Here is a 22,620-nt window from a genome sequence, read left to right as displayed (position 1 = left end):
GGGGGTAAGCCTCAGAGTGAAATCTCCCTGGAGTAGCCTGAGCCAAGTGCCCCAAGGCCCCTGCTCCCCTGGGATGATCAGGGATGCTGTCCTGGGAGGCAGCATTTGGATTGGTCCTTGAAGGATGCAGGGTGGGCATAGAGATCTGGGAAGAGATTTTGTGTGGAGTGGAGAGGGGCTCAGGTTAGGGGGAATAGGATGGGCAGTAGGAGATGCCTTGGAGGCCCTGCCGCAAGCTCTGCTCTGGTTCTGGGGACTGAGAGAAATGCCAGGCCTTTTACCCATAATACATTTACTTCTTAAGATTCCTGTAAGGTAGGTGTGAAAACCCGAGGTGAAATAACCTGCACGCGTTCATCCCTAATCAGTTCAGCTGGGATTTACACTTGAGCTGATGCCTCCAGAACTCCTTCGACTGTTCTTGGTGCTGCTCTTGGAAGAATTTAGGCAGAGCGGGGACAAGATCAGTTTTGCCCTTTAGAAAGAGTCCTCTGGCAGCGGTGTGTAGGAGGGAGTGCAGGGGGAAAAGGCCAGTGAGGAGCCCCCAGCAAGGGTGCTGGCAAGAGGGGCTACTGAAAGCTTTAGGGGGTAAATGGGTTGGTATAGGAGCCTCTGAGACCACAAGAGAAGGGTGGAGTGTTCTTAGCTTTAGGAAGGACATAGGGAGGGAGGGGTTGAGTGGTCATGGGGTTGGAAGGACCTGCCCATGCAAACCCCAGATATAGTTCATTTGGTCCCTTTGCGACCATCAATACTGTGCATAATGCCCCAGGCACTGAAGGTTGATGGTACAGAGAGGCAGAATTGGGCAACCTGTCATCTCAGGTGCTCGAGCTGATGCCATGAGGCTGCCTATGCAAACCACTTAGCTACCTGGGCCAGTTCAGGACCCGGACCCATACACGAAGCTCAAACCCTTCCTCTGGGCTCAGTTTCTGCCTGTCAGGGACACATATGCCCCTCTTTGTCCTGCCAGCTCCCTGCTGGGGTTTTGAGAAAAGAAGCTGCAGCAGCCCAAACTTGGGGGAGGCAAGGGGCAGGGAACATTTGCATGAGGTTGATCATGACAGGTTAGAAATGGCAATTCCCTCTTTGGGGAACGAGGCCCCAGGGAGAGCTGCTGTGAGTTGACAATCAAAGATTCCCCAGGTAGAGCAGGAGATGGTCCCAGGAGACAGTCCTGGGAACACCTCATTTCCAACTAGGTCTCTGGGCATTGAGCTTGTCTGGAGACCACACACATTCCAGGGAAATAGTGGGGCAGAGTGGCATACAATCAGCCCCAACCTATGGCAGGTTCTTCTTCCCTGAATCTCAGAGAAGGTAGTACTGCATGTTTGTAATGCACCGTACAGCTCATAAAGCACCTTCGCAAACATTATCCTCTGTCACTGTCATGATCAATGTGATCACTTCTGAAGTTTGCGCCTGCCCACATCCAGGCATCTGGTGTAGCCCCCTTGCCTAGATCTCTAATCTCGCTATTGGCACCTTCCTTCACCATATCAACATACTCAGGTTTCTACCATGCTTAATTTAAAATTAGAAAAGAGCCTTTGGATCCCAAACCACCTTAAACTACTGTCTTCTCTGACCTTCTCTTTTAGCAGAGAACGCTCCCGTCTTTCCCTCCAGATCCGTCTACTCCTCTAGTCTGGCTTTGCTATTCACCACTTTTCTAAAGCCATTCTCTCATAGACACCAGTGAGGTTTCCACCTGCCAAATCCAAGATACACCTCCCAATCCCAATTTTACCTGGCCTCTTTTTACTACTGGGAGCTGCTCCCACATTCTCGAAGCCCCCCAGCTTGGTTTGCAGGGCCTGCCTTCTTCTGGCCTCCGTCTTGAGTCCACACTGCCTCCCAGACTTCCGGGGCTCTGCCCCCCCCCCCCCCCAGCTCGATGCTGGGCTCCACCCACACCACCCTTGAATGCTGACCACCCCAGTCTCTCTTTCCATCCAGTAGGTGAGAGAGATCTTTCTCTGGTCCTTCCCAAAGTACCTGTTTCCCCAAACAGTCTCCCTCTGTTTTGTTAAGGGTGTCACATCCACCCTGATGCCCCAGCTGCTCCCTACACTGGACCCAAGGATGCTGAGAAGGGGATCATGCTTAGGGTGGGAGGGGGATTTTTGAGTTGAAGGGTAGCTGGGCTGGAGTATGTGGGGAGTGGGGGCAGTGCAGGAACTAGAGTGAGGCATGAGAGGTAAGAAAGCACTCACTCTCAGGGTCCTGCATTTACTGATACTGCACTTAAATTACTAGGTGCATCCCTGGCCTCACCCTAGTCTCAGCCCTGCATGTGGGGACAGACTGGCTCTAGGGAGGGAGGTGGTACAGTACTCTTCTCCACCCCTGGGGGGCAGATGCTGAGAGAATGGAATTTTACAAAGGCAGTGGGGACTGGCTTGGTGGTGAACTTCCCAACCACTTAAAGCTGTAATTCCAGGTGTGGTAGCCAAAAGACTCCTGAAGGGCAAGATTTTTGTCAGGATCCCCTGGTCTGGGGCCTAATAGCAAGGCCACGGCATGAGAATAGGCATCTGGGTAGAAGACAGCCTGAGGGGCACTGAGGTGCCACCTGGACCCCTTCATCTTCGTAGAGAAGGAGGGCTCCTTGCCTGGTTTCTCATGGGAGTAGAGGGTAAAAGCCTGAAGGGTGCCCCTGCCACCTCTGACAAACGTATTTGAGGGTCTACAAGCACGGCTGGCACTGCCTGGTGCCTTTGCCTCGCTAGATTATGCGGATCTCTGGGGCAGGTGTTTCCAGGTGTGGATTTGAGACAAAAGAACCAGGAAGCGGGGCCTCCCAGAGCACAGGTAACCCGAGGCCCTGTCGCCCTGCTTGCGCTGCTCCCCCTGCTCTTGTGGGCTGGCCTTAGGGGAGGGAGGGGGGGGGGCGCACGCTCACGGAAGGGCTCAGAGAACTTCGTGGTTCAGGGTCCATAGAGAACGGGGGGAGGCAGTAATCCAGGAAGTCTTCCCGGTGGCAGTGAATTCTTAGTGGGGGATCGGCCGCGCGGAATCCCCTGCGGGCGCAGCTGGGTGCAGAAGCCCCGCCCCTCGCCCCGCCCACCTGTGGGAAACACTGGCCCGGAGGGAGGCAAGGCCCGCGCCCGCAGCCACCTGCACCTCGTCCTCTGCCCCGGCCTCAGCCAGCGCCCGGGCTTCTGCAGAGGTATTGACCGTGGCAAAGGGGCCCCTCGTGCGGCCGAGTTGGGGAGACCTCGGGAAGATCCCTTCGCCAAGCGCGACTGCCGCGGTCCCCGGCCGTCTGCGGGGGGTGGGGCGTGCCTGAGGTGGCGCCCACAGGCGACCCACGGGCGCGCGGCAGCTGCAGCTCCCGCCCTCCCGCACCGAGACCTCGGTCCTCTCCAGCGCCCGCCGCCTCGGGGCGCCTGACACGCGGCAGCTCCACGAGGTAGGTCCTTCATTCCTCCCATTTCGCAGAGGAGAAAACTGCAGTCCGGGATGGCTCAGTCGGCCCGTCCAAAGTCGCACAGCTGGTTCGGGCCGAGCCCCGACTGCGAGAGTGAGGCACATGGCCCCTGCAGACCGGGCCTCGGAGGGTCCCAGGCTTGAGGACCCGTCGGCCCCCCACCCCCTTGGAAAGGCAAGGAGAGGAGCCTGCGCTGGTAGTGAGCCTCCACTTCTTCCCTTGACTGCAACACCCTAGGTTAGGGGCCCGGGAAGGACCTCCCCACCACCCACACACACAATATTTGGATAGGGGTGGGTTCTCTCCCTCTCTTAATTTCTGAGGGTCCCTGTTGAATTCGGGTATTATTGTCCCCTTCCAGCCTCCTATCCCCAGCCCATGCGGTTGGGTAGTAGGTGCCCAGACCCAAGGTCAAGAACACCTAAATTCTGAGGGCTGCAGTGAAGAACTAGGGCTCATGGAGGAGGTGGGGTTGAGGCAGGAGCTGAGGAGAGGAATGCAAAGCTGGGAGGGAATGTGCATGGTGCCCTGGGGCCTGGGCTTCATCAGGTGGGCAACAGGCACCCCGTTACCAAGCTGTCCTCTTACCCCGGCCCCACTCCTTCACCCTGGGTGTCCGGGAACGCTTGTGCCCATTAGAGGGAAGGGGACACCAGAGGGTGGGGCGCAGGTGGTGCTGGGGCTGACTTGGCTGGGGTGGTGGGAGTAGGGGTGGGACTGACCTATCTTTGTCTTCCCACCTGTGCCCACAGTGTCCCCTTGGCTTAGTCATGGCGAAGCTGGAGACACTGCCTGTGCGTGCTGACCCAGGGCGGGATCCTCTCCTGGCCTTTGCCCCTCGGCCCTCTGAGCTCGGACCCCCAGACCCTCGCCTGGCCATGGGCAGTGTGGGCAGTGGGGTGGCCCATGCCCAGGAGTTCGCCATGAAGAGTGTGGGCACCCGCACAGGGGGTGGGGGCAGCCAGGGCAGTTTCCCCGGCCCCCGCAGCAGTGGTGGTGGGGCGAGCAGGGAGAGGCCAGGCCGCTACCCCTCAGAAGACAAGGCTCTCGCCAACTCCCTCTACCTCAACGGCGAGCTGCGGGGCAGTGACCACACTGATGTCTGCGGCAATGTGGTGGGCAGCAGTGGTGGCAGTAGCAGCAGCGGTGGCAGTGACAAGGCCCCACCACAGTATCGTGAGCCCAGTCATCCGCCCAAGCTCCTGGCCACCTCTGGCAAGCTAGACCAGGTCAGTCCCCAGGGCCCTTTTCTGGGAGATGGGAGGCTGTCCAGAGAGGAGGATCAAGTGGGCCCTGGAGGTGGGGTTGTGGGGGCCAGAGGTTGGGCTAAGAAGACATGGGGAGGGGTCTTGAGGGCCAAGTCTAGCTGGTGGTCCCAGGGCAGAGACTTGGTTTTCAGGTAGCGTGAGGTGGAGACCCAGCTTCAAGGGACCCTGAGGATGCAGATTAATTGGGGGCGGGGCTGAACGTGTCTCAAAGGGAAGAGGCTGGAGCCAGGGCTAAGGCCCCATTCTGATGCCTACTCCCCCTTGCTTGCTTTTACTCAGTGCTCAGAGCCGCTAGTTCGGCCTTCAGCCTTCAAGCCCGTTGTACCCAAGAACTTCCACTCCATGCAGAACTTGTGCCCCCCACAAACCAATGGTACTCCTGAGGGGCGACAGGGTCCTGGTGGTCTCAAGGGCGGACTAGACAAGTCTCGGACCATGACCCCAGCGGGCGGGGGTGGGGGCGGCCTCTCAGACTCCGGCCGGAACTCACTCACAAGCCTGCCCACCTACAGCTCCAGCTATAGCCAGCACCTGGCGCCCCTCAGTGCCTCCACCAGCCACATCAACCGCATCGGCACTGCCAGCTACGGTGGTGGCAGTGGCGGCAGCAGCGGTGGTGGCTCGGGCTACCAGGACCTGGGAACCTCCGACAGTGGGCGGGCCTCCAGCAAGAGTGGGTCGTCCTCCTCCATGGGTCGGCCAGGCCACCTGGGGTCTGGGGAGGGCGGAGGTGGAGGCCTGCCCTTCGCGGCCTGCTCACCACCCTCGCCCAGTGCTCTGATCCAGGAGCTAGAGGAGCGGCTGTGGGAGAAGGAGCAGGAGGTGGCAGCCCTGCGGCGGAGCCTGGAACAGAGCGAGGCCGCGGTGGCCCAGGTGCTGGAGGAGCGGCAGAAGGCGTGGGAGCGTGAGCTGGCTGAGCTGCGGCAGGGCTGCAGTGGGAAGCTGCAGCAGGTGGCCCGCCGCGCCCAGCGCGCCCAGCAGGGCCTACAGCTGCAGGTGCTGCGACTGCAGCAGGACAAGAAGCAGCTGCAGGAGGAGGCAGCCCGGCTGATGCGGCAGCGGGAAGAGCTTGAGGACAAGGTGGCCGCCTGCCAGAAGGAGCAGGCTGACTTCCTGCCCCGGATGGAGGAAACTAAGTGGGAGGTGCGGGCAGGGGGCTTGGGCTTTCCCCCTCTGAGTCTCCTTCCTTCTGTCCCTCCAGAGAAACCCAGAGCTGTGGCCCACTGTCACAGGGGAGTGAAGGGGAGGGAGACAAAAACGATTAGGAATGTCTGTGGGCACCAGAGCGGGCCCAGGGCTGTGTGAGCTGAGCCAGGTGTGTCCTGAGTCCGAAGAGGGCCCGGTGTGTCCTTCCTGAATGTCCCATGAGCGGACGCTGTGTCTGGGCATGCTGTGTGCCTCTGGGGTTGGATGTGGTGGCTGTGGTGCCAGCCAACAGGGCTCTGCCTTGACCCTGGCCCTCCTCGCCTCTGCCCCTGTGCAGGTGTGCCAGAAGGCAGGGGAGATCTCCCTCCTGAAGCAGCAGCTGAAGGACTCGCAGGCCGACGTGTCCCAGAAGCTGAGCGAGATCGTGGGGCTGCGCTCGCAGCTGCGGGAGGGCCGGGCCTCGCTGCGGGAGAAGGAGGAGCAGCTGCTCAGCCTGAGGGACTCCTTCGGCAGCAAACAGGCCAGCCTGGAGCTGGGTGAGGCCGAGCTGTCCGCGGCCTGCCTCAAACCTGCGCTGACCCCTGTGGACCCGGCGGAGCCCCAGGATGCCCTGGCCACGTGCGAGAGCGACGAGGCCAAGATGCGCCGGCAGGCCGGGGTGGCCGCCGCCGCCTCGTTGGTTTCCTTGGACGGGGAGGCGGATGCTGGCGGGGAGAGCGGGACGCGGGCCCTGCGGCGGGAGGTGGGGAGGCTGCAGGCAGAGCTGGCGGCCGAGCGGCGAGCCCGGGAGCGCCAGGGAGCCAGCTTCGCGGAGGAGCGCCGCGTGTGGCTGGAGGAGAAGGAGAAGGTCATCGAGTACCAGAAGCAGCTGCAGCTGAGTTACGTGGAGATGTACCAGCGCAACCAGCAGCTGGAGCGGCGGCTGCGGGAGCGCGGGGCTGCGGGGGGTGCCAGCACACCCACCCCGCAACACGGCGAGGAGAAGAAAGCCTGGACGCCCTCCCGCCTCGAGCGCATTGAGTCCACAGAAATCTGACCCCCCCCCCCCACCACCAACATGGGCATGTGGCCTTTTGACAAATGCCCTGTCAAAGGCCAGAGTCCACAGTGTCTCCTCCCCACCTTCTCTCTTCCCCATGTCCCCCATGTCCCCAGACCAAAGAGGTTCTCAAAGCAGCTGTGACCAGACCCCTCCCCTCCCCCCACTGGGGGCCCTCCAGGCCCTATGGCTGGGCAACCCACTCGGACCCTCCTCCCAAGGAGGGGATAGAGGGAGGCAGAATGAGTGGGGGTTGAGGGGCCAAGGCAGCAGGGGAGCCCATGCTCCCCTTATTAGTGCTGCTTTGTTAGAGATGGAGATAGCAGGCCTGAAGTGCCATGAGGTGCCCCAGCCCCTTGGTAGGTCTGGGCTCCTACTGTTGGCCACCCCGGTGTCCAGTGATGCTCTCTGTGGTCACCTCCTAGGCCATGTAGTCTGAGAGGGCCTGCATGGGATCTGCTGAAGCTGACAGACCTTGGGCTCCTGGCCTCTCTCCTTCCTGCTCTATTACCCCTCCCTGGGCAGATTGGCAGGACAAGTGGGAGCAGATGGCCTGTCTGTGGTTGAGAGGGCTACTTGCCCAGCCCCTCCCCCACCAAGGTCTCTTGGGCTTAGGCCTCAGAGCCTGGCCTGGTCCTGAGTGTATGTCTGTATGTGCGTATCAGGCTGGAGGGGAGGCTGGGGTGGAGGTTCAGTGCCCGGGGAAGATCTGCCCTCCTGTACTTGGGAAGGTTCACCTGGAGGCTTTTTAGCTCTACCCCACCCTTCCGGCCAGGATCCCACAGGGTGATAGCCCCATCTGCTTGGCTCACCCCACACCCAGGGCCACTGTCCGGCTCTAACTACAGCTCGTAAGTGCTACCTGCCTCTCAGGCACTCCCCTCACCCAGTTTCTGAGGTCATATGAGTGTCTGTGATGTCTTCCTGTGTCTTCTCCCACTCGATTCCCCCAGCCTCCCTCTGCTTTCACGCTCAGAACATCATTGTCCTAGGCCGCCTCTTCCCCCAAACCTCACCTTTTCTTCCAGTAGAAAATTCTGCTTGATCTTTGGTGCACTGCCCACTTCCAAGCTCCAATGGGCCCAAGCCTGAGCCAGAGGCCTTTGTTTTGGGGGGCGAGGGGGATGGTTGTGATTGCCCTTGAAGGACAAAGCTGACCTGAGAGGAATACTGACCCCTGAGTTCCCAGGACCCTGGGTTTGCCCAGGGTAGGCCTGCATGGCCATCAGTGGGGGCTGTGACAGCAATGTCACTTCCCTCTCGGTATCCTCTCAGAGTCTATCTCCGTAAGACAGGAAGGGAAAGGCAAATTTCTAATTCACCAGCAATAAAAATTAGAGGAGGCTTGGCCCTCAACCCTTGTATTTCTCTCTTTTCACTCTCTTCCTCCCACCCTCAAGACTGGGTTTGGAGGGCAGGGTGGAGAGAGCTGGCAACTACTGTGAGCAAGTTCCCCAACCCCTGACCAGCCTCCTCCCATGACTGGTGACTGTTTAATGAGCTGTGCGTCCCCCACAAAAACAAGAGTGCCCCTCTGTGTGGCCTCTGTCCCTCTGCACAGCCCCTTCCCGGTGACCCTCACCAGATCTCTGAACTGGTTGGGGGAGCCATCCTGGTAATCACTGCCCATTCCACTCACCCCTCACTGCACCTGCCCCAGAACCTGGGCCTAGGCCAGAGGGGCAGGGGGAAGAGAAGGCATTAGTAGGAAAAAAATAGAAAAAAAAAAAAAAAAATGAACAGACTCAGCTTTGGGACTTCCAACCACAAAAGAAATTATATATAAATATATATAAATATATATCTCTACCATATGTGATGGAAAGACTTCGTTTTCTTTTCCCAAAGAAATAAAATGGAGAAAGCCTCTTGAGTGGCATTCTTTGGCCTGCTTGTGTCTTTGCAGGTTTGGGAGGTGAAGCTGGGTTAGGGGGTGTGGAGGGCAAAGCTGGAGTAAACGGATTTCCCAGAGGAGGCATAAGTCCGGAGGTGCTCACTGGGCCATGCCAGAAGGTTGGCCCAAAGCCCAAGCTCCTCCATGTTGCCCAGGAGGAGTCGTGGTTCCAAGTTTCTGCCCGTGGCTTTCTCTTCGGCTAGGATTGTCACCCTGAAGGGTTTCTAGGTGGGTCCAACTCAGCATCTGGACACCAGGCTGCTGCTTGGAAGGTAGGTGATGCAGGACAGCTAGATGTAGTATCCTGAGCCATGTTATAGCGACTGGCCAAAGTTTGAGGGCAGAATACAAAAACACGAAGGCTGAGAACAGACTTGTAATCAGTGGTGAGGCCCCAAAGACAGAATGGACCCAAGAGTGCTGCGAGCATGGAGCTGTCCTTTGCGGGTAAGTGCTGTCCTTTATAATTGCTTCTGTCATCTTTACGGAGCCCCCCCGCCCCCAGTCAAGAATGCATCCTGCTGCAAGGAACAACTTGATTTACAAGAATTTAAAGGCTGGTTTATTTTTCCTTACCTGACAATTCTGGTCACAAGCATCCTGTCATAAGTATTGTTTCAAGGACATAAGACTTAATGTTCCTACTCTCCCATCCATAGTATGTAGTTCTCTCCATGCCACAAAGTGGCTGCCACAGCTCCACGAAGGGATTGAGGCAGTACTACTTTATCATGAAGATAAAAGTTTTCCAGAATCCTGCCGGTAAATTTCCCTTTAAATGTTGATGGGCAGAACTGAGCGGCATCCTCTTCTCACTTCAAGGGAGGCTGGGAAACTGAGTATTTGGCAAAGAAGAACAGGACTGTCATGGCTGCATTGGAGCAATCTGGTTCATCCCCTGGGGATGGGCCCTCTGCTCTCTCTGGGTTCTTCTGGCAAAGAGAGTCCTAATCAGCAAGAAGGAATATTTGCTCTGGTCTGGCCCTAGTGAGAAAACCAGGCAAACAGTGCCCTCCGCAGAGCTCCAGAGTTGGGTTGCCAGGCTTGCCCCTCCTTGCAGTGAAGTGTCCTCGCTGCATTGGTTTTTGTCTCCCGGACAAGATGGTACCTTGGAGGGAAAGTCAGTTCTCAAGTCTCCTTCACAGCACTTAGGATAGGTGGACCAGCAACCAGGGCACTGACAAGGTATGACAAACCCAACCAGCAGTGCTCAAGTTTTCCCCAGAATGGCAGTGTTGGGTCAGGCCCTCTTGGAGGGTCTCTTCCTTGCTTAGGTGCTGATAGCAGCTCAGGTGTGAACCCCTCTACTTAGGGAGGTGAAGGATGACCCTGGCTTCATCTACTATATAGCACTGGCCTCCTCCAGCTCTGGCTCCTCATATCCATTTCTCCTAACAGGCTCGGCTCTTCATCACTAACTCTTCTCCTGAGAGCATTTCACAGATGCCTCTATTATTGATGATTACCCTCACCATACAGATGAGAAACTAGGCTTAGTGAGTTAATGTGATTTCTCTAAGGCTATAAAACCCTGGGTGGCGGGGCGCCCGGGTAGCTCCGATAGTTAAGCATCCCACTTCGGCTCAGGTCATGACCTCTCGATTTGTGCTCTGTGCTGACAGCTCAGAGCCTGGAGCCTGCTTCGGATTCTGTGTCTCCCCGTCTCTCGGCCCCTCCCCTGCTCATGCTCTGTCTCGCTCTGTCTCTCAATAATAAATAAATGTTAAAAAAAATATATATTTTTTTTAACCCTGAGTGGTGGTCTGGGATTCGAACCTGTATCTACGCTATTTAGCGACTTCCAGAGAGGTCCATCCACGGCGCTGTTTCGCCTCCGCGGGTCCTAGACTCCCCCGGCCTCTCGGCACCGTCCTACAATGGAAAACGTCCTTGGAAAACGCTGACAGAGCCTTTTGAGCCTCGGCCGCACCCGTCACCGGCGCAGCAGGCGGAAGTAGCGGGCAGTTGGCCGGAAGTGGAGCTGTGAGGTCCGGGTGTTGCTGGTGGAGTGGCGGTGGCGCGGAAGCTCGCGGGATCCAGGGTCTGGTGTTGCGGCGCCCGTGTTCACCAGGCTCAGGTGAGTGGCGGCGGCCGCGGATGAGGACTCGGCGGCCGCTCCCTGTCCACCTGGGCCTTGGCCGCCTCTCCCGTCCTGGGCGGCGCAGGGCCGGGCGTTTCCGGGCCCGGGCTGCGGACTCCTCTCGCAGGCCCGTTTAGGCAGAATGTCGGCGACCCCGCCACCCCAGAGTTCTGTGACCTTGGACAATCGGTTCGTCTGAATCTTGACTTTTCCTCTGTGAGACGGAGATGATCACTGCCTGCCTCACAGGGCTGTTGTGGGAATCCAGTGAGGTGTTTTGCGGCACTTCGTTACCACACTTAACACGTGCACGCGACCCACTCAGGGATCTGGAGATGGGGTCTGTAGGTCTGGGGTAAGGTTCGAGATGACGCATTCCTGACCAGCTTCCAGGTGAGGCTGATGCCGCTGGTCCGCAGGCCCCTACGGTATTTTGCTTAGTACCCGGGTCAACTTGAGCCTTCAGTAAATATCAATACAGTGTATATCCTGTCCCCGTTTGTAACAGACGGTTTCTAGTTGCACATACCTAAGGTCGTTATTGATGTCTTCCTCCCTTTTCTCTCCAGAGGTAAGAAAAATAATTGCCCTTTCTCTTTCCGTACAAATCATGACACAGCTCTTCTGTCCTGACTCAGGGAGCTTTGGGCCCTCTTTAAACCAGTTAAACTCTTCCACTTCCTCAGGTCATGCTTCATTGCCTACTCACTGTAAACCCTTGGACAGTGAGTGCTTCTTCCTATGGAGCTGGCAGCCAAGTGCTTTAGCACCAACGTGTCTGGTGTTCTGTGCTCTAGTCATTTGTTGCAGCTGGAATGTGAATTCCTGTTTTCCGCCCTTGGCTCACACTCGGTGAGCAGTAAGAAAGCCGCTTTTCCAGAACTAGATTGTACAACTCACTGCTCTGAATGGCCTCAGGCAAGCTCTGGCTTGATTTCACTACTGCCTGGGAGATCAAAATGAAGTATGGAGACTCAGTGTTGCATAATGCAACAGAGAAGGTGAGGCCTTTGGGAGTTGTGCAGGTCTAGTTTATTTGACGGTATGGTTTTCTTCCCCATCTATTGCTTTAGCAATCCTTTAGCAGTTCCATTCACATGGGCTGAGAGGACCTGAGTGTCTGCTCTCTGTTGCTATTCCCAGAGATTTTCTTTTCTTTTTTCTTTCTTTCCCTTTCTTCCTTCCTTCCTTCCTTCCTTCCTTCCTTCCTTCCTTCCTTCCTTCCTTCCTTCCTTCCTTCCTTCCTTCTTTCTTTCCTCCCTCCCTCCCTCCCTCCCTCCCTCCCTTCCTTCTTTCCTTTAGCTGAGGGAGAGAGAGAGAATCTCAAGCAGGCTCCATGCCCAATGCAGACTCCAACACATGGGGCTCCATCTCACCACTGTGAGATCATGACCTGAGCTGACACCAGGAGTCAAACATTTTACCAACTGAACCACCACCCAGGTGCCCCACATACCCAGAGATTTTCTAAAGACAGAGTGTGTGGAATCCTTTAAGAGCAGCGGCTCTAACAATCATCTGTGGGGCCTTCTTGCCATTCTGATAGAGGAATAGCAGAGTCTTAGAAGGGGAGGAAGGGCTATATAAACTAAAAAAAAAAAAGTTTCACAGATAATTGTGGTGTGCTGTTTTCTCTGATAAGAGTGGAAACTAGAATGAAGTGAAGGGGTTGGGCTGTTAGAATTGATTTTGGTTTGGCTTAACTCTGGGTGATACTTACGTTGACCTAAACACCTTAGCACTGGTGTTTGACCTTTGTCATGGCAGTAGTGGTAGATCCCTGTCTTGTAGGCTCTGCTCCAGTGTGGAAACTGAAGCACAGAAGAGTCTAGCCCCGTTAGCATTTGCGTTAACAGCTAAGGATCCTTAGGTCAGTCACTAAGCCCTCACCAGGAGCATTAAACTTGGTAGACTCTTAACACCTAGAGGAAGTTAGTTTTCTGGGTTTTTTTTAATTCTCAGGATTGCTCAACAAATTATTTGCTAAGACAAGATTAGAGTTTGAAGTATTCATTTATTTGTGGCAATTTTAACAGGACATAGGAGGGTTAAACCTTTCTAGCAAAAGGATGGAAATCAGAATTCAGAGAGGAGATCTAGTAACTGGTGAATTAAATATGCTGAGAGTGTTATATACTTAATCTACAGTTAGCATGGCTGTCTTCCACCGTCTGGCTCCCTTCCTCTAACTTCTGGACTGTAGTTTAAAATGAAGCTATTCGGCCTTGCTCAGACCTGTACCTGGAAGGTGGAAAGGTAAGATTCCTCACTCCTGTGAAATTACATCATTTAGGGTGGTTGGACAGTGCCAGGGGTCTCTGAGGCTCCATTCTGGTTTGTTAGGACCCCTAAAGAGAGATGGGGAAGAGGATGTACATGTGGCACTTAAACTAGGAAAGGAGCTTTGTGCTGATGTCACATGTCTTTGAACCTCTAGAGAACGTGTCAGGCATTATTGATTGGGCATCTGTCTCATACCATTCCCTTTCCAGCTTTTTTCGGGATTCTCTGGGAGTCCTTAAGTAAGGAGCTAACTCTCTCGGCTGTGCTTTCTCTATGTAGGCAACACATCCAGACAGCCTCTCCTTCACAGTGCCTTTTCTCCTCACTGTTTTGCTTTATTGGTTATGTATCTTCCGTATGTTTCTTTCCCTTTCTTTCCCACAGCACTCAAGACCAGACTTCCAAAGTGATTATATTTCAGGCATATATTTGTAGATATGGTGTCTATACAGTTACACTAAAACTTGCAAGGTGAAAAAGTAAGTAGCTACTGGTTGCCATTTGCAGTTGGCTCTTCATGCCTCTACGATCCTTTATTTTGTCATCATTTCTGTTACTGGGCATTCATAAAGAAATTCGAGGGGCGCCTGGGTGGCTCAGTCAGTTAAGCTTCGGACTCTTGATTTCAGCTCAGGTCATGATCTCACGGTTCGTGGGTTCGAGCCCTGCATCAGGTTGTTCGCTGACCGTATGGAGCCTACTTGGAATTCTCTCTTTCTGACTCTCCCCGCTCGCTTGCTCTCTCTCAAAAATAAACAAACGCTTAAAAAGAAAACAGTAGTTCTATAGACAGTAGGAATTACTTGGGCTAGAAAAACTTTTCAGCGTTTTCCTTGAAACTTAACGTTGCTTTCTTTGAATACTGATTGTCTTCTTGAAGAATACCTTAATTTCCTGTTAGTACATGCATTTTGCAGATTTAATTTTTGTCAAAGTTGTACATGATTTACACAGTCACATAGTTTGATGGACTTATAACACTAAATATTCCCTTTCTCCTTTTTTTTTATGGTGATCTGTGATCAGTGATTATGTCTTGCTGAAAGCTCAGATGATGCTTAGCAATTTTTAGCAATAAAGTAATTTATAATTAAGATAGGTGTGTTTTTTAGATATAATGCTATTGCACACTTGACAGACTGCAGTATGGTGTAAACATAACTTTTCTGTGCACTGGAAAACCAGAAAATTCCTTTGACTCACTTTATTGTGACACTCACTTTATTTCAGTAGTCTGGAACTGAATAGCACTATCTCAAGGTAACGCCTGTATTAGAGGTGAGAGGGGCTTTTGAGTTCACCCAGTTCAAACCCACCAGCTCCCTGGCATCTGGAAACCCTGTAGGTTGGTCAGGGTCCTCCCCACTTCTTTGTCTGGAATTTGACTCTTCTTGGCTAGAGTACACCAGCAATGTGGGTTTGGAATCAGACGATCTTTGATGTCAAACCCCACTCCATCCCTTAGCTGTGTAACCATCAGCAGGTTCCTTAACCTTGTGAAGTCTCCTTTTCCTCATCTACAACATGGAGACCATAAAACCTACATTACACAGAGGTTGTAAGGATTGGAACTATATGCAGATAAAAAACTCCATAGTAGGCTCGCACAGAGGAGGCCCTAAGATAATTGTGGCTGTTGTTTTTTCCATCTTGGGACTTAACCTGTATTTTAGCATTTCAAAAAGAACCACATTAATTCGAAATGCAGACTCTCTATCACCAAAACAGAAACATTAATGTTCAAGGAAATGGTTCTTTTTTCATTTGAGGAGCATGCACAGTAATTTTATTCATTAAATACGCTTAGGTAGTATTAATTGAAGTAATTTAAATTATTTAATGTACTTTTATTTATTTATTTATTTTTAAAAGTTTATTTAGGGGCGCCTGGGTGGCTCAGTCGGTTGGGCGTCCGACTTCGGCTCAGGTTATGATCTCACAGTTCGTGGGTTTGAGCCCCGCATCAGGCTCTGTGCTGATAGCCTGGACTGCTTCGGATTCTGTGTCTCCTTCTCTCTCTGCCCCTCCCCCACTCACGCTTTGTCTCACTCTGTTTTTCAAAAACAAATAAACTTTTTTTTTCTTTTTACATTTATTTATTTTTGAGAGAGAGTGCGTGTTTGCAGGGGGAGGCAGAGAGACAGGGAGACAGAGAATCCCAAGCAGGCTCCATGCTGTCAGTGCAGAGCCGCATGTGGGGCTTGAACTCATGAACTGTGACATCATGACCTGAGCCAAAATCGAGAGTCAAGGGGCGCCTGGGTGGCTCAGTCGGTTAAGTGTCTGACTTCGGCTCAGGTCATGATCTCACAGTTCGTGGGTTTGAGCCCCGCGTGGGGCTCTGTGCTGACAGCTCAGAGCCTGGAGTCTGTTTCAGATTCTGTGTCTCCCTCTCTCTCTGCCCCTCCCCTGTTCACTCTGTCTCAAGAATAAACAAAAAAAAAATTAAAAAAAAACAAACAAAATCGAGAGTCAGATGCTTACCCTACTGAACTACCAAGGTGTCCCTAATGTGTTTTATTTATTTATTTATTTATTAAAAAAATTTTTTTTTCAACGTTTATTTATTTTTGGGACAGAGAGAGACAGAGCATGAACGGGGGAGGGGCAGAGAGAGAGGGAGACACAGAATCGGAAACAGGCTCCAGGCTCTGAGCCATCAGCCCAGAGCCCGACGCGGGGCTCGAACTCACGGACCGCGAGATCGTGACCTGGCTGAAGTTGGACGCTTAACCGACTGCACCACCCAGGCGCCCCCCTAATGTGTTTTAAAATTATATTGTTTGGGATGCCTGGGTCACTCAGTTGGGGAAGCATCTGACTTCAGCTCAGGTCATGATCTCACAGTTTGTGGGTTCAAACCCCATATCAGGCTCTGTGCTGACAGCTCGAAGCCTAGAGCCTGCTTTGGATTCTGTGTCTCCCCCTCTGTCTGTCCCTCCCCTGCTCATGCTCTGTCTCCCTGTCTCCCTGTCTCTCTCTCTCTCTCTCTCTCTCTCAAAAATACACATTAAAAAAACTTTTTTTTAATAAAAATTAACATTATATTATTTATCAGGATGCCTGGGAGGCTCAGTCGGTTGACTCTTGATTTCAGCTCAGGTCATGATCCCAGGGTTGTGGGATAGAGCCCCGTAACAGGCTCTGTGCTGAATCTGGAATTCTGCTTGGAATTCTCTCTCTCCCTCTGCACCTCCCCCCTCTCCCCCTTCTAGGGCGTGTGCGCACTCACTCAAATAAAAATGAAATTTAAAAAAATTATATTATTTATAAAGGTATTTGTTAAATTCATATACTCTTCTGTATTAACAGTTTCAATGTCAATAAAGGAAAAGTTAATTTATCAAAGATATAATGGAAAGTCTCCCCACAAAAAAGTTATATAGTTCCTTTCCTTTCATATAAGTGTATTTTAGGTGATGGCACTCATTTGCGTTCTGTTTGTTCCACTGAGTATTTGTATGTGCATTTTCTCGTGTTGATGCTTGCCACACACTTATCCTGTAAGCCAGCCCCCTCCTTCTGGATGGACACTTATATTGTTTTCAGTTTTTTGCTTTTTTTTTCTTAAAACATTTTATTTTTAAGTAATCTACACGTAATGTGGGGCTTGAACTTACAACCCCAAGATTCAAATTGCACACTCTGCCGACTCAGCCAGCCAGGCACCCCGATTTTTTGCTTTAGAGTAGCACAGTTATTTTGTTAAAAAAAAAAAAAAAAAATTTTTTTTGTTTTAGTGCCCCCCCCCCCCCCCGGTTATTTCTTCCGAACTAGTTCCCAAGGTGTGATGAAGGTCTACAGATTTGAACAGTTGGTTGAGCATCCGACTCTTGATTTGGCTCAGGTCATGATCCCAGGGTTGTGGGATTGAGCCCTGTATCAGGCTCTGCTCGGAGCGTAGCACCTCCTTGAGATTCTCTGTCTCTCTCTCTCTCTCCCTCTCCCCCTCTCCCTCTCTTAAAAAAACAAAAAACGAAAAACAGAGGGGTAGATTTGGGCTCCTGGACCATAGTTTGCTGACACCTGGTCTGTAACACCTGGACCCATAGGTTGAAACTTGGTAGACGGAATGGTCCACAAGGTCATAGTAAAGATGTAAACGTATAAAGATTTCATGTAAAAGAATTCTCCTCTGGTTCACAAAGAAAGTAGAGCATACATTCCTACCATCCACAGAAGCCTGTGTAGCTCACAAAGCCACTGGCCTGCCCTGTGGTCACCTGGTTCTCATGCTATGGCCTCTGGAAGGAAGAAGAGGTTGACAGGGGAGTTGGGCAGGTATTTCAGAAAGTCACCTTTGCGCCCTCAGAACCCGCAGGGGATTCTGTGCAGCAACAACCCTGTCAAGTCCACATCTTGGCAGCTCAGGGCTCACTGGGTTTTGCTTGTCAGGCGTTGGCATTTATCAAGTGGGAAGAAAGCTAAAAGCCTTTAGAGAAAGCAAGAGTATAGCAGAGTCTGTTTCGTAGGCTCTCCTGGTTTCTACCATGGGGGAAAGTGGGACCTGCACTGCTAGAGGCAAGATTTCAGCACCTGACTCCCTGGCAGCATTGCTAATCAGCTGCCTCCAGAGGAAAGCTGTGCTGCTCCCCTTCCACGTCAGCGGGGCAGGCGTGTGAGTTGGTGTTTCCTGAACCGTGAGCCCAGCTTTGAGATGCTTTTTGCTTCCCACCCATGAATTGACAGCAGAGCTTCAGGCTGCTGCCTTCTGCCACCAAAATGAGTTTTTGAGTATATGTCCTAAATGCGTGCCTCTCTGTGGTAGTGGTTCAAAGTCTGTGATAAGTCGCCTGGACAGGAGAATAGGCATCTTCTGGCAGGTGCAGGAGCAGCATTAGAAAACAGTTGAGTAAGGTGTGGGAAATGAGCATTAGAAAACCATTCTGTAGTCAAAAGTTTCATGCTTAGGAACAAGGAGGGTTATTGTGGGTATAATGAATTAAACTTTACATCAGGTCCCGCTTTTTACTTTTGGTGTTAGCGCAGCAGCTTTAACCAACTTTCTTATTCTCCCAAGTGGGCCCTTTATGCATTGATATCAAGGAGAAGCAGCTTGTAGCCTTGATGTATGCTGTCTTGTCATTTGGGCATTCGCTAGCATTGAACTTACTTGAGTGGACAGCAGTGTAGTTTAATCCATTTCTTATAATGTGTAAATTTTGGTATTGTGATAGGTGGAAGCCACTTATTCTTCATCTACCCTTTTTTCAGTATCTGGCACCACCAATTCTGGCCCAGTCCTTTGTGACCCATGGCTCTTGCGATACGCCGAAGATTTCCAGGTAGTTTCTGTGGAACGCCTCCCTGTCCAGCTCTAATCAAGCACCATGTAAACAAGAAATTGCCTGGACAAACCTGTAAGGACTGTGTTCTGACTGCCAAAACGATCAGTACTGACACCAGAACAACAGCCACTCTCAAGTTGTTAAAACCTTTAGGATATCGAGCGTTTTGCAGTCCTTTTGCCTACAGCACAGCCCGAAGTGTGACATATTGGAATGTGGGAAGCTACACACAGCCGAAGGGACAGGAGCCTCCAGAACACAGCGGCTTCTGCCATCCTGCCAAAAAAGTTGAGAACATTCATAGCATTTCCTCCTCTCAGAGGATCCTGACGACCAGCAGTGCCTTCCCAGGTTTGGAATTCAGCAGGACTTCTGCCTCTAAGGCCAGCACGTTGAAGCCGGGCTCACACAGGGCTGCGGGAGTTGAAGAGGATATAGAAATTTTTGATTCCTTTGAAGACCCCCGAGGTTTCCTACGGCTAAGACCAGAGTACCAGCTTCACAGCTATAACAGATCTGAGACTTGCCAGCCCCTGTCTGTGTCGGAAGGTGAATTAATTTTGCAGAAAGTCACAGTTCATCAAGATAATCTCCAGCCTCAAGTCATTGCTGATTATTTCTGTAAGCTGAGCTCTTTGCCTGCAGAGCAGCATCCTGTTTTGCTGTCCAGCACCAGCTTTGCTTTGCTCTGCCAGCTGAGTGTGAAAAACATACAGTTCTTTGATGTCCCGGAGTTGATCAGTATTTTGAAGGCCTTTGTCAGTTTGGGAATCCCTCACTCCCATTCAGTGCTAGGTGTGTATGAAATCAGATTTTGCAGTAAGGTGTGGGAGATGAGTCTGGATCAACTTCTCTTGGTGGCTGATCTCTGGCGAAACTTGGGTCGCAGAGTACCTCGGTTTTTAAAAATCTTTTTTAGTTATCTTAATCTGCACTGGAAAGACCTATCCTTGTCCCAGCTGATTCACTTAATTTATATTATAGGTGAAAGTCGTCAGGCACCCCAAGACCTAATGCAAAAACTGGAATCATTGATTCTCAAGTACATAGATTTGATCAACTTAGAGGAGGTTGGTACAATCTGTTTGGGGTTCTTTAAATCAAGTAGTAATCTCTCTGAATACGTCATGCGGAGAATTGGAGACTTGGCTTGTGCTGACATGCAGCATCTGAGCAGTTATGCCTTAGTGAATATTCTTAAGATGTTCCGTTTCACTCACGTGGATCACGGAAATTTCATGAAGCAATTTGGCCAGATTGCTCCTCAGCGAATTCCTTTTCTAGGAGTTCAGGGTGTCATGCACCTGACTCTTGCTTGCTCAGCCTTACGCATCCTGGATGAAGGGATAATGAATGCTGTGGCTGCTTCTTTGCCTCCAAGGGTGGCGTATTGCCGAAGTAAAGATGTTGCCAAGATTCTGTGGTCATTTGGAACTCTGAATTATAAGCCACCCAATACAGAAGAGTTTTATTCTAGCCTGATAAATGAGATTCACAGAAAGATGCCTGAGTTCAGTCGATATCCAGAACACCTGCTCACCTGCCTGCTGGGCCTGGCATTCTCTGAGTACTTTCCATTAGAGCTCATCAATTTTGCTTTGAGTCCAGGGTTCGTCAAGTTAGCTCAGGAGAGAAGTAAGTTTGAACTCACTAAGGAGCTATATACTCTTGATGGTACCGTTGGCATCGAGTGTCTAGATTACAGAGGCAATCGTCTTAGTGCTCACCTTCAGCAAGAGGGGTCGGAAATGCTGTGGAATTTAGCAAGGAAGGATATGTGCTCAAAGCCTGAATTCCTGGAAGCTCTCTTTTTACTAGAGAACATGTTGGGTGGGCCCCAGTACATCAAACACCATATGATTTTGCCTCATACCCGATCTTCTGACTTAGAGGTCCAGCTTGATGTTAACATGAAGCCATTACCCTTTAACAAAGAAGCCATACCAATTAAGGATGAAGCCAAATTAAGGCTTAAGCATGTGGGAGTCAGCATTACAGATGATTTGATGAATCAGCTACTAAAAGGGAAATCAAGAGAATGTTTCCAGGGAGAGATTGCATCAGAGACTGAACAGCGGGAAAGGGAATTAGAGAACGCACCTATACCTTTGGGGACCTCCCTTTGCAATGTGGCAGACAGATTGGGGGCTATGGAGATGGCTGGCCCTTGTCCCCCAGCTTGCACACAGGCCCCACAAGTGAAGCTGGCTATTCAGTTGACAAATAAAAACCAATACTGCTATGGTTCCAGGGATCTGCTCGGACTGCACAATATGAAGAGGCGGCAGCTGAATCGGCTTGGGTACCGTGTAGTAGAGGTATCCCACTGGGAATGGCTCCCACTATTGAAACGAACTCGCTTAGAAAAGCTGATGTTCCTCCATGAGAAAGTGTTCACCTCTGCTCTCTGAAGGGCTTTCAGGGACATTGTTACTCATAAAGGCTATCGAGGTATACTATGCAAGGTGTTGGGAAACAGTTACAAAAGCCAGCATGTAGGTTTGGTAATAAAATCATCTGTTGAAGAGACTTAGTTGTGCTCTTGTCAATGGCAGAGTGAAGTTTGTGTGTTACATGAATTAATTGTAACCTGGCCCCATTGTACAAGTTGTTGCTAATTTGTGCAGGTAACTAATAAACATCGTAAATTCCCTATTTTCAAGTTAAGTCCTGTCTTATTTTTCTTCCTCTGTTTACTGGCCTTATCTCATGATTATTTTGAATTTGTAAGATACAAGGGTAGTCAGACATTGTCAAAGCTAATTTTTAAAAAATGGTTTTCATATACTTTATTTTAAAATAAGAATCTTTTGGGGTGCCTGGGTAGCTCAGTCGGTTAAGCATTCAACTTCGACTCAGGTCATGATCTCACAGTTCATGAGTTTAAAGCTCCCATGTCGGGCTCTGCGCTGACAGCTCAGAGCCTGGAGCCTGTTTCAGATTCTGTGTCTCCTCTCTCTGCCCCTCCCCTGCTTGTGTTCTCTCTCAAAAGTAAAAAGTAGATAAATAAACATTTAAAAAAATAAGAATCTTTTACAGCTTAATTTACATTTCAAGATTCCCCCCCCCCCGCCCCCAACCAACCATGTTGTCTTCACACCCTTTAAAATTAAAGTCTCATTCTCCTTTAGATTTGGTTGGTTATCCTTAGTTGCTGGTTCTTCCTGTTTTAAACAGCAAGGATTAATGTCATTATCTTAGCTTAATTAGTGTCATTCTCTTAGCCCCCCTTCTGCATTTCTACTTCTCTTGAATAAGTTCTCCCTCTCCCCACCCTTCCTCTGGGATATTGTCTCTCTAAAATTGGACTTAGAAGAGTAGAATTAAATGACTGCCTGTTGGGCCATTGATTCCCAAATCTGATGACCGGGTAGAACGTTGTTCATGACAAGTAACTCAGACAAGAAGGAAATGCATTGCCTCCCATGAGGTGGGCTTCAGGTTTGGTTGCATTAGAATTGCAAGCATAAAGAGATTGTATACATAGACTCTATATATTTGTATGCAACTTAATACAAGTAACCTTTGTAAACATTTGGGATCTGTGAGAATTTTAAAAAGGATCCCTGCCCCCATTATTTAGGCCTCCTCTCAAAGCCCGCTTCCCTGCCTGTGCTAAAACAGTACTCCCAGTGGCTTGTGTTTGTGCTCTGTCATCTTCAGTTTCATTTTCCTCACCGCACTCAGCATCAGAAATTACTCTTTATCTGTTTACTTATTACTTTCCCTGTTGGAAGGTGGCCCTTTGAGTTAACTTTGTCTAGTTAACTAGTTAATTTGTCTCCGGCGCCTTGAATGGGTCCTGGCACAGAGATGATAATGTTTAGTGAGTATGGCGTGGGAATTTAGAGTGGCTGGGCTTTGCTGGAGAGTTGGGGTGGAAAGAAGGCAGAGGGTGAGGCTAGAAAGGTAGAGCAGATCTGGGTCACAACTAACGGCATTGCTAAAGAGCCTAAGTCTGTAGGGACTGGATTTTTTTTTAAGGAGTTTTAAGTCAGCATAATTGGGCAGATTCATGTTGTAGTACGGTTAGGTTAAAATAATAGAACTAGATTGAGGGTGGGGGTGCATGAGATACATCAGAATATTTCACAAATGTGTGCAACAGCTCAGGTGAGAGATAATGAGGGCCAGAACTATGGAATGGCAAGTCTGAGTTTCAGAGATGTTTGGAAGGGGAAAA

At 51.1% G+C, this 22,620-nt stretch overlaps 3 protein-coding genes and 1 long non-coding RNA gene across 14 annotated transcripts in view; 3 read left to right on the top strand and 1 right to left on the bottom strand.

The window, feature by feature from the left end:
* Positions 1 to 1,955: 1,955 nt before the first annotated feature.
* On the bottom strand, positions 1,956 to 3,662 carry LOC121012428 (uncharacterized). The gene is made up of 3 exons (XR_005782100.1): positions 3,651 to 3,662; positions 2,311 to 2,313; positions 1,956 to 2,070 (listed from the first exon to the last, which is right to left on the bottom strand). It is a non-coding gene; the product is annotated as an uncharacterized LOC121012428 (long non-coding RNA).
* On the top strand, positions 2,160 to 8,608 carry LZTS3 (leucine zipper tumor suppressor family member 3). 5 transcript variants are annotated; one of them, XM_040447530.1, is made up of 5 exons: positions 2,160 to 2,820; positions 3,451 to 3,613; positions 4,192 to 4,668; positions 4,987 to 5,787; positions 6,191 to 8,608. In XM_040447530.1, exons 2-5 carry the CDS (start codon positions 3,542 to 3,544, stop codon positions 6,887 to 6,889), a joined length of 2,049 nt encoding a protein of 682 aa, XP_040303464.1. In that variant the 5' UTR covers positions 2,160 to 2,820; positions 3,451 to 3,541; the 3' UTR covers positions 6,890 to 8,608. The 5 variants fall into 5 exon arrangements, with proteins under 5 accessions (XP_040303464.1, XP_040303462.1, XP_040303466.1 ...); XM_040447528.1 differs by having other exon boundaries at positions 2,162 to 2,820; positions 4,987 to 5,850; XM_040447532.1 differs by lacking the exon at positions 2,160 to 2,820 and having other exon boundaries at positions 3,496 to 3,635; positions 4,987 to 5,850.
* A 2,147-nt stretch (positions 8,609 to 10,755) lies between these two features.
* FASTKD5 (FAST kinase domains 5) lies at positions 10,756 to 21,095 on the top strand. Of its 4 annotated transcripts, none has more exons than XM_040447524.1 (2): positions 10,756 to 10,863; positions 18,364 to 21,092. In XM_040447524.1, the coding sequence occupies exon 2, from the start codon at positions 18,404 to 18,406 to the stop codon at positions 20,846 to 20,848; it is 2,445 nt and encodes an 814-aa protein (XP_040303458.1). In that variant the 5' UTR covers positions 10,756 to 10,863; positions 18,364 to 18,403; the 3' UTR covers positions 20,849 to 21,092. The 4 variants fall into 4 exon arrangements, with proteins under 4 accessions (XP_040303458.1, XP_040303461.1, XP_040303460.1 ...); XM_040447527.1 differs by lacking the exon at positions 10,756 to 10,863 and adding an exon at positions 10,899 to 11,259 and having other exon boundaries at positions 18,364 to 21,095; XM_040447526.1 differs by lacking the exon at positions 10,756 to 10,863 and adding an exon at positions 11,616 to 11,718.
* UBOX5 (U-box domain containing 5) overlaps positions 10,757 to 22,620 on the top strand; it is a 37,732-nt gene continuing 25,868 nt past the window's right edge. For 2 of the 4 annotated variants that reach the window (XM_040447538.1, XM_040447534.1), the window contains exon 1: positions 10,757 to 10,863. The gene's annotated coding sequence lies outside the window, so the exon portion shown is untranslated. Of the gene's footprint in view, positions 10,864 to 11,613; positions 11,719 to 13,022; positions 13,123 to 22,620 lie in introns of those variants that run through there. The other 2 variants (XM_040447536.1, XM_040447535.1) reach the window with 2 other exon arrangements.

This window comes from Herpailurus yagouaroundi, unplaced genomic scaffold (genome assembly GCF_014898765.1).
Source record: "Herpailurus yagouaroundi ecotype Mexico unplaced genomic scaffold, PumYag 196, whole genome shotgun sequence".
NCBI classification, from domain to species: Eukaryota; Metazoa; Chordata; class Mammalia; order Carnivora; family Felidae; genus Herpailurus; species Herpailurus yagouaroundi.
The sequence above is the reverse complement of the archived record's forward strand: the minus strand, read 5'-3'. Positions and strand labels throughout refer to the sequence as shown.